We start from the raw sequence: 10,479 nt of genomic DNA on the forward strand, positions 1-10,479 counted from the left end.
GTGACTGCGAATGACAATCGTGTATAAAAGGAGCTGTAGTGAGAGAGAGAATCAGATGCGCCAGCAGTCGCAGCATGTTGACGTTACCCGAAAAGGTGCTTTTAGTGAAGCTGTATTATCAGAAAGGGGAATGTGCTACTTCAGCGTTACGATCCTATCGCCATAGGAAGGGGATTCGAACAAATGCAGCTGTGGCGAGAATGATTTCGAAGTTCGAATCCACGGGTTGTTTAGACGATAGACGTCGTAGTGGCCGACCGAGCACGAGGCGTAATGCTGCTGAGACAGTTCAGGAAGAAATGGAGACTGTGGCGGGTTCGTCTATGCACGGGGAAGTCAGCGCTCGTGCAGTCGCACGTCACACCGGCATTCCATACACTAGTGTTTGGTTGGCACTGAGGCGTACCCTGCGATGCTATCCGTACAAAATCAGGCGGCATCATGAACTGTTACCTTGCGATTTAGTGAAGCGGAGGGCATTTGCGGTGTGGGCGTTTCAAAAGATGGCGGAAGATGACGATTGGTTGAGTAACGTGTTGTGGACCGACGAAGCTCATTTCACGCTCCGAGGGTCTGTCAACGCCCGCAACTGCAGAATTTGGGCTACCGAAAATCCTAGAGCTGTCGTGGAAACTCCATTGCAAGACGAGAAAGTCACGGTATGGGTTGGATTTACCACATCTACCGTTATCGGGCCCTTTTTCTTCGAGGAAATGCGTGATTCTGGTTTTGTAACTGCCCCCATGAACCATGGACCTTGCCGTTGGTGGGGAGGCTTGCGTGCCTCAGCGATACAGATAGCCGTACCGTAGGTGCAACCACAACGGAGGGGTATCTGTTGAGAGGCCAGACAAACGTGTGGTTCCTGAAGAGGGGCAGCAGCCTTTTCAGTAGTTGCAAGGGCAACAGTCTGGATGATTGACTGATCTGGCCTTGTAACAATAACCAAAACGGCCTTGCTGTGCTGGTACTGCGAACGGCTGAAAGCAAGGGGAAACTACAGCCGTAATTTTTCCCGAGGGCATGCAGCTTTACTGTATGATTACATGATGATGGCGTCCTCTTGGGTAAAATATTCCGGAGGTAAAATAGTCCCCCATTCGGATCTCCGGGCGGGGACTACTCAAGAGGATGTCTTTATCAGGAGAAAGAAAACTGGCGTTCTACGGATCGGAGCGTGGAATGTCAGATCCCTTAATCGGGCAGGTAGGTTAGAAAATTTAAAAAGGGAAATGGATAGGTTGAAGTTAGATATAGTGGGAATTAGTGAAGTTCGGTGGCAGGAGGAACAAGACTTCTGGTCAGGTGACTACAGGGTTATAAACACAAAATCAAATAGGGGTAATGCAGGAGTAGGTTTAATAATGAATAGGAAAATAGGAATGCGGGTAAGCTACTACAAACAGCATAGTGAACGCATTATTGTGGCCAAGATAGATACGAAGCCCACACCTACTACAGTAGTACAAGTTTATATGCCAACTAGCTCTGCAGATAACGAAGAAATTGAAGAAATGTATGATGAAATAAAAGAAATTATTCAGATTGTGAAGGGAGACGAAAATTTAATAGTCATGGGTGACTGGAATTCGAGTGTAGGAAAAGGGAGAGAAGGAAACATAGTAGGTGAATATGGATTGGGGGACAGAAATGAAAGAGGAAGCCGCCTGGTAGAATTTTGCACAGAGCACAACATAATCATAACTAACACTTGGTTTAAGAATCATGAAAGAAGGTTGTATACATGGAAGAACCCTGGAGATACTAAAAGGTATCAGATAGATTATATAATGGTAAGACAGAGATTTAGGAACCAGGTTTTAAATTGTAAGACATTTCCAGGGGCAGATGTGGACTCTGACCACAATCTATTGGTTATGACCTGTAGATTAAAACTGCAGAAACTGCAAAAAGGTGGGAATTTAAGGAGATGGGACCTGGATAAACTAAAAGAACCAGGGGTTGTACAGAGATTCAGGGAGAGCATAAGGGAGCAGTTGACAGGAATGCGGGAAATAAATACAGTAGAAGAAGAATGGGTAGCTTTGAGGGATGAAGTAGTGAAGGCAGCAGAGGATCAAGTAGGTAAAAAGACGAGGGCTAGTAGAAATCCTTGGGTAACAGAAGAAATATTGAATTTAATTGATGAAAGGAGAAAATATAAAAATGCAGTAAGTGAAACAGGCAAAAAGGAATACAAATGTCTCAAAAATGAGATCGACAGGAAGTGCAAAATGGCTAAGCAGGGATGGCTAGAGGACAAATGTAAGGATGTAGAGGCCTATCTCACTAGGGGTAAGATAGATACCGCCTACAGGAAAATTAAAGAGACCTTTGGAGATAAGAGAACGACTTGTATGAATATCAAGAGCTCAGATGGAAACCCAGCTCTAAGCAAAGAAGGGAAAGCAGAAAGGTGGAAGGAGTATATAGAGGGTCTATACAAGGGCGATGTACTTGAGGACAATATTATGGGCCCGGGTTCCCGGGTTCGAATCCCGGCGGGGTCAGGGATTTTCTCTGCCTCGTGATGGCTGGGTGTTGTGTGCTGTCCTTAGGTTAGTTAGGTTTAAGTAGTTCTAAGTTCTAGGGGACTGATGACCATAGATGTTAAGTCCCATAGTGCTCAGAGCCACAATATTATGGAAATGGAAGAGGATGTAGATGGAGATGAAATGGGAGATACGATACTGCGTGAAGAGTTTGACAGAGCACTGAAAGACCTGAGTCGAAACAAGGCCCCCGGAGTAGACAATATTCCATTGGAACTACTGACGGCCGTGGGAGAGCCAGTCCTGACAAAACTCTACCATCTGGTGAGCAAGATGTATGAAACTGGCGAAATACCCTCAGACTTCAAGAAGAATATAATAATTCCAATCCCAAAGAAAGCAGGTGTACTGAACTATCAGCTTAATATGTCACAGCTGCAAAATACTAACACGATTCTTTCCAGACGAATGGAAAAACTAGTAGAAGCTAACCTCGGGGAAGATCAGTTTGGATTCCGTAGAAACACTGGAACACGTGAGGCAATACTGACCTTACGACTTATCTTAGAAGAAAGATTAAGGAAAGGCAAACCTACGTTTCTAGCATTTGTAGACTTAGAGAAAGCTTTTGACAATGTTGACTGGAATACTCTCTTTCAAATTCTTAAGGTGGCAGGGGTAAAGTACAGGGAGCGAAAGGCTATTTACAATTTGTACAGAAACCAGATGGCAGTTATAAGAGTCGAGGGGCATGAAAGAGAAGCAGTGGTTGGGAAGGGAGTGAGACAGGGTTGTAGCCTCTCCCCGATGTTGTTCAATCTGTATATTGAGCAAGCAGTAAAGGAAACAAAAGAAAAATTCGGGGTAGGTATTAAAATTCATGGAGAAGAAATAAAAACTTTGAGGTTGGCCGATGACATTGTAATTCTGTCAGAGACAGCAAAGGATTTGGAAGAGCAGTTGAACGGAATGGATGGTGTCTTGAAGGGAGGATATAAGATGAACATCAACAAAAGCAAAACGAGGATAATTGAATGTAGTCGAGTTAAGTCGGGTGATGCTGAGGGTATTAGATTAGGAAATGAGACACTTAAAGTAGTAAAGGAGTTTTGCTATTTGGGGAGCAAAATAACTGATGATGGACGAAGTAGAGAGGATATAAAATGTAGGTTGGCAATGGCAAGGAAAGCGTTTCTGAAGAAGAGAAATTTGTTAACATCGAGTATAGATTTAAGTGTCAGGAAGTTATTTCTGAAAGTATTTGTATGGAGTGTAGCCATGTATGGAAGTGAAACATGGACGATAAATAGTTTAGACAAGAAGAGAATAGAAGATTTCGAAATGTGGTGCTACAGAAGAATGCTGAAGATTAGATGGGTAGATCACATAACTAATGAGGAAGTATTGAATAGGATTGGGGAGAAGAGACGTTTGTGGCACACTTGACCAGAAGAAGGGATCGGTTGGTAGGACATGTTCTGAGGCATCAAGGGATCACCAATTTAGTATTGGAGGGCAGCGTGGAGGGTAAAAATCGTAGAGGGAGACCAAGAGATGAATACACTAAGCAGATTCAGAAGGATGTAGGTTGCAGTAGGTACTGGGAGATGAAAAAGCTTGCACAGGATGGAGTAGCATGGAGAGTTGCATCAAACCAGTCTCAGGACTGAAGACCACAACAACATCAACAACCGTGACGGGTGAGAGGTACGCCGTTATGTTACAGAATCGCATCATCCCCAGCCTGGATGATAAACACCTCCTGGAACGTACGATGTTTGTGCAGGACGGCGCTCTACCCCATCTTCCTGGACGCGTGAAAGATCTCTTGTGCGCGTCGTTTGGTGATAATCGTGTGCTCAGACGCCATTTTCGTCATGCCTGGCCTCCCAGGTCCCTAGACCTCGGTCCGTGCGATTATTGGCTTTGGGGTACCTGAAGTCGCAAGTGTATCGTGATCGTCCGACATTCTAGGGATGCTGAAAGACAACATCCGACTCCAATGCCTCACCATAACTCCGGACATGCTTTACAGTGCTGTTCACAGCATTATTCCTCGACTACAGCTACTGTTGAGGAATGATGGTGGACATATTGAGCATTTCCTGTAAAGAACATCATCTTTGCTTTGTCTTACTTTGTTATGCTAATTATTGCTATTCTGATCAGATGAAGCGCCATCTGTCGGACATTTTTTGAAATTTTGTATTTTTTTGGTTCTAATAAAACCCCATGTCATTCCAAGCATGTGTGTCAATTTGTACCTCTCTATCTACATTCGTCCGTGATTTATTCAGTTTTCACATTTATACTGACTTTTTGATCACCCGATACATTTGATGTCTTCATGACGTCAATTTTTAGTAGTTCATGAATAATTACCCATTATATAATTATAGTATTCTTCAAGTAACATATAGCTGGTCGCGAACAGGCACACCGCTCTGTCTCTACACACACCTTCACTGCACAAAGGTTGACTCGAGAGTGTTCTATCGACAATGCTGCACGCTTCTCTCCGCGCTCCCTATGTATCAATGCGCGGGCTCTCCCGTAACAAAGAGCTTGGCACGGATACTTCACTGTCACCATCGACATGCAAAGAACTTAAATAAATTTTACAAAACATTTTTCTTACACACTATAATTGTTATTTACATATTTCTTAGCTTATAAATATTTTTCATACCATTTCGCGTTCAAATTCTGTTAATTCCTGTGTGCGGTCATAATCGCGTCGGAAACGGTTTCACACGAATCCTTTTATACATTGTGTACGCGATACTATCGCTATCTGTATATGTGCATATCGCTGTCCCATGATTTTTCTCACCTCAGTGTATTCTGTCCCATTTTCCCTTAGCACTGTTTCCCCTTTCTGCGTCTCATCACCAATAAATTTAACGATGTTGACACGAAGTCGTCTTGGGTACGAGTAAAAGCATTTTCCGTGATGGGTTTCCTGTGCAAGAGGACAACGCGCACTATTTTGAACTGACGCGTGGCTGTAAACAGTCCCTTGACCAAGTTGATTCTTGCTACACTCAGGTCTACAGCTGTCTTTGTCAACTAATACTATAATCCGTTCATCATCAGAATAAACCTGATGTAGACAAACACAAACGCGATGATTGGTGTGAAGCCTTAGCACACGTACTCTGGTGTTGTTACGCTCTTGGAAGTAGGTCCTACATATGTATTAGATATCTTATTACTAAATTACGTTAAATCAAACTTTAAGACATTCAAATGTATTAATAGCAATCAACATTTTTCTTAATCACGTTTTAGCTACGTAGTTTTTATTTCAAAAATCATGTACAGTCACGGCCTCTGCTGCGTTGTGCCGATTCTCGCACTGTTAATGCGTAGTATGAAAATGGCTGAGGCTACTTTCTGTTCCGTAGTGAAATACACACGTGGAACTCGGCTAAAAGGTGCTGAGAAATAGGCTGTTCTTAATATTTTTCATTAATTTACGGAAATAATCGGCTTTGAAGTTTTCCCAGCGTTGTAATAATGCAGTTAATAAAACATTTTAGACTGAACGTGTAGCGTAGTCAGTAGCGTAATGCAATGTGAACATAAAAGCATTTTTCATTCGTTGGTTTAAATCTCCCCAATATCAATTATTTCCCTTGTTCAATTTGAAATACCTACATCTCGTAATTATAAAACTCATCATCATTTTCTATGAATTATGCACGTCTTCTTGTTTCTAATTACAAATTGGACGCGAAATTCCTGTTTCCATTTCAAATACAAATTCCTAATTATCGATTTTTATGAAAGACTGTTCATAAAAGTTGTTTATATTAGGGAAACGTAACAATTTCATTTTTAAGGCAAAAATGAAAAACCAAATCCTCTTTATTAGGACTATGTCCATCATTTTATACCACAGAGGTAGATAAGTATCGTAGAAACATGAAAAACAATCATTTTCACAGCATCGAGCACATCATACAAATGCTGCATTTTTACGTTTGCTACTGTCCCATTACAATATGAACCCAACATACCTGATCTGGAGCCAAACTGCGGGATTTGGCCCGGGAAGTAACAAGACTGTTAAGCTGCCAGACGTACTGGAACTAACACACACAGCTTTCCCACGCGTCACTGCCGAATGCTGGTGGAATATAGAACGGCTTGTCATAAAAGAAGACGAGAAAATGCTGCGCCTGGTTGGTTTCGTGGATTCTGTTGTTGATAGGCTCGTTCTCAACGTAGCAGGTGACACTTCCAGAACTGAAATGTATTTCTTGGATTCGGATAAGGAAGGAGCTATGAGATTACCAGACGAGTGACTGTAAGTAATACCTTCAGTGGCTTCAATATTTAACTATACGGTGAAATCCTTCAATACTCTCTTATGTTACACACAGCTTATGCATAAAAATTATCCTGTGGTTAAGTAAGGAATTTTCATCAGTCTTGTTTTTAATTACAATAGTACATTAGCTAAAAACGATAACGTGTTGCGGTTTTCGTCTAAGGAGCGTATTGTGGGAGATTTGTAGTGTATTATTTCATTTTTGTATTGCTACTCTGCTAATCTCTTTTTACTTGTGAGCTTCAGCTGGCCACGTCACTGCAGGCTAACTGTACCACAGAACAACAAGAAAAGAGAAGCGCAACTCCCCTGTTAAAAGAGGGCAACACTGACCGATAACAGCGCCTATGGTGGTATGGAGATGAACTAAAAAAGGATAGACATTGCGGGTTGCATCCCTCCTAGCTTATGTACGCTGCTCTTTGTTTTTTTTTTTTTTTTTTTTAATTTTCTTATCTCAGTTTTCTGGGCGTGCTATGTAATTATTTTGGCTAGCATCATAATAAAATAACTTAAACACAGCTATAGCACAGTGCAATACAGCAGTGACAACCTATTATTCACGAATATTTGTAGTCCAATTTAGCTGCAACAATTTTATTTAGCGTCAGCTATTTAAGCTACAAGTTTGTTTCGACTTACTGTCAGTTTCAAGCCTTGCGTCTAGTTTTTATGACGCACAAAGCATCCTGGAGCTCTTATATGTTGATAGAAATCAATATAAGTGTGTCAGTTTGCAAGTCTATTCTTGATGTTTGCGCCTGACAGTTGCTGCTCAAGAAAAGACCATAGAAGCAGCGACTGTCAGACGCAAACGTCAAGAATAGACTTGCAAACTGACACACTTATATTGATTTCTATCAACATATAAGAGGTCCAGGATGTTTTGTGCGTCATAAAAACTAGACGCAAGACTTGAAACTGACAGTAAGTCGAAACAAACTTGTAGCTTAAATAGCTGAAGCTAAATAAAATTTTTGCATATAAATTGGACCACAAATATTCCTGAATAATGTCATACTTTGACATCTTATAAGCTGTGGGGTCAATGGAAGAAAAAAAACTATTATTAAAAGAATAATCGGCAGTTAAAGAGGTTCAATTAAGAAATCTTTGTCACAGTGTTAATGAATGACGAACTCTATAAAATTTGTTGCAACTATGTTTCAGGACTGTAATTTCTTAAAAAAGTTCCTACATCATATAACTGTAAACGCTTCAACACAAAAAAGAAGACATCAATATTAAGTACCAAAAATAGGAAAGGTGGCTAAAAACTGAAATGAAAACAAAACTTACTTTTTATTTGTTAAGCACACGATAAAAATTTCACTATGAGCAACAGTTTCACCTGATTCACTACTGATTTTAACAATTTCACATGGAACACCTGCCACATGTTTTGGAAACTCACCCCTGTTCTAGCCTATGCCTAGTTTTATTCATAAAATCTTCCTCAAAAAAATGATCTTAACAAACAAAATAAGTAGCACAATTCACATCAGGTCACAGTTTACAAAGACTTTTCCGCTTCAGAAGCAATCCTTAAAATAGTTTTGGAAACCTGTTGAAATGCTTGTTCCTAACTTTCTCCGTTGAACCGACGTAATGTCCAGGTGAACAGCCAGGGAATTTACAGGAGTATTTCTACGTCAATTTGTTGTGTTGAATATTCTGAAAAACATAAAATTCTTCATCAAATAAAACTGCTACTGACATATCAAAGTTATTTAAGTAAGCCAACAGAAATCACACAGCTTCATTCACGACAGAAGAGAATACATTTCATTTATAGCCAACGAGATTATTTACTGAAAATTAGATGTCTTACCTTAGGATTAATTGCGGACATTTTTTCTGCAGGAAATCTCTTCAGTTCCACAGTGAACTTTATGAAATTTAAAGTAATAAACCTGTTTATAATGAACATGAGTAGTATGTAAATATGAAACATATACCAAGACGACTGTAACCGTGGACTTCAGTACAGAGCAAGACGATATAATATCAATAACCGCCATTGGACACTTGTCATTGGTCAATTGCAGCTTCGTTTGACCCATAGCGCCTCTAGTGGTCTGAAAGGAACTACCTGGCTTGTTGCCTCTTCTCCCATATAGCTTTCACCCCCGTGAGCTGTACTGGCTGATCGGCCAGTGCTGTCCAAGTTAAATACGCCGGTAAAACAGTTGTCCCGTAAGTCGATGTGCGCGTAACGCACAGCACAAAATTTACCATTATTATCTTACTTGACAGCACTCGAGGATAGCTTGGCTGCAGTCGCCAGTGATACGGAAATCCATATGAGGTTCCAGCAATGGCGCAAGAATACATAGTGCAATGTTTACATCAGGTTTATTCGCACGATGAACGGATTGTAGTGGTGAGCGCGGAACTATTGCTCATGTTTTTTGTGCTTTGTTGCAGAGTTCATGGAGGTGATGACCGGAGAGTAGGAGGTGTTGGAGGCGCTGCGGGCAGCGCCAATCACGTCACGCCACGTTACGACCCGCCCCGCCTACCAGTGGCTCGGCCCCCTCCGCGTCACTACCGTCCTCTTCTCAACACTTGGTTTTGGATGTCATGTGAGCCTCTTAGCTACCTCTTCTGCGGTGACCACGGTGCCCCGGTGTACAGCTGTATTACTCACAACATTATTAAAATAAATTTTGTAAATTTAAATTGCCCTTCGTTTCATTTCTTGACCAAATTGGGTAAAGCTTCGAGTTTGGGTATTGTCACCAGTTTGTATTTGGAAAAAATATTCTGGCAGATTGTTTCGAGGACTCGACAAAAAATGGACATGTGTGTGTTGGGATAACACTGTAATCTAGTTAACGATACACATGCTGAACCAAAATTCCGCTGACAAAATTTCGGAGGTTATTCAGGGATGTTTTCTGACTATACTGCCTGACAAAAAACGTGAAGCAGACAGAAGATATGGTCGGATGTCAATGTAACTTCGTACATGTACACTCCATCAACATATACAAGGTGTAAAACTTTGCTTCCGCCGTGTTTTCCCCAACATTTGAGGCTTTAATGAAACAGACTGGTTACACATGTATCATTCAAAGTATTTTTCATTGCTGGCCATATTTCCTCCCATCTTTCGGGCAGTGTTCAAATGGTTCAAATGGCTCTGAGCACTATGGGACTTAACTTCTCTGGTCATCAGTCCCCTAGAACTTAGAACTACTTAAACCTAAGGACATCACACACATCCATGCCCGAGGCAGGATTCGAACCTGCGACCGTATCGGGCAGTGTACGAACCCTGCGTCGAAGAAATTGTTCATCTTTTGAAGCGATCCACGAATCGATCCAATCTCTGACTTCTTCATGAGATCGGAAGTGTTGGTCAGCCAGGCCATGCGCCACTGATGTAAACAGGTGATAGTCAGAGGGTGGGGTAGGACTTCCCATCTTAACGTTTCCGAGTACGTTTTGACCTCTTTTGCAACGTGGGGTCGAGCGTTGTCGTGCTGCAAAATCACTTTATCGTGTCTCTCGCTGTATTGCGGCCGTTTGTCTTTTAGTGCTCTGCTCAAACGCATTAATTGCGTTCGATAATGAGCACCTGTGATTGTTTCTCTTGGTTTTAACTCCTCATAGTACACGACGCCGAGGTGGTCCCACCAAATGCAG

The 10,479-nt window shown here is 41.5% G+C and overlaps 1 protein-coding gene across 1 annotated transcript in view; it reads left to right on the forward strand.

Annotated features, from left to right (window-relative positions):
• Nucleotides 1-9,510, forward strand: part of LOC124788169 (troponin C, isoallergen Bla g 6.0101-like) — a 50,163-nt gene extending 40,653 nt beyond the window's left edge. The window contains exon 6 of the mRNA XM_047255322.1: nucleotides 9,256-9,510. Within this exon, the coding sequence (XP_047111278.1) occupies nucleotides 9,256-9,284 (29 nt within the window). The 3' untranslated portion in view covers nucleotides 9,285-9,510. The remainder of the gene's footprint in view (nucleotides 1-9,255) is intronic.
• Nucleotides 9,511-10,479: the final 969 nt, after the last annotated feature.

Source organism: Schistocerca piceifrons, chromosome 3 (genome assembly GCF_021461385.2).
Source record: "Schistocerca piceifrons isolate TAMUIC-IGC-003096 chromosome 3, iqSchPice1.1, whole genome shotgun sequence".
NCBI classification, from domain to species: Eukaryota; Metazoa; Arthropoda; class Insecta; order Orthoptera; family Acrididae; genus Schistocerca; species Schistocerca piceifrons.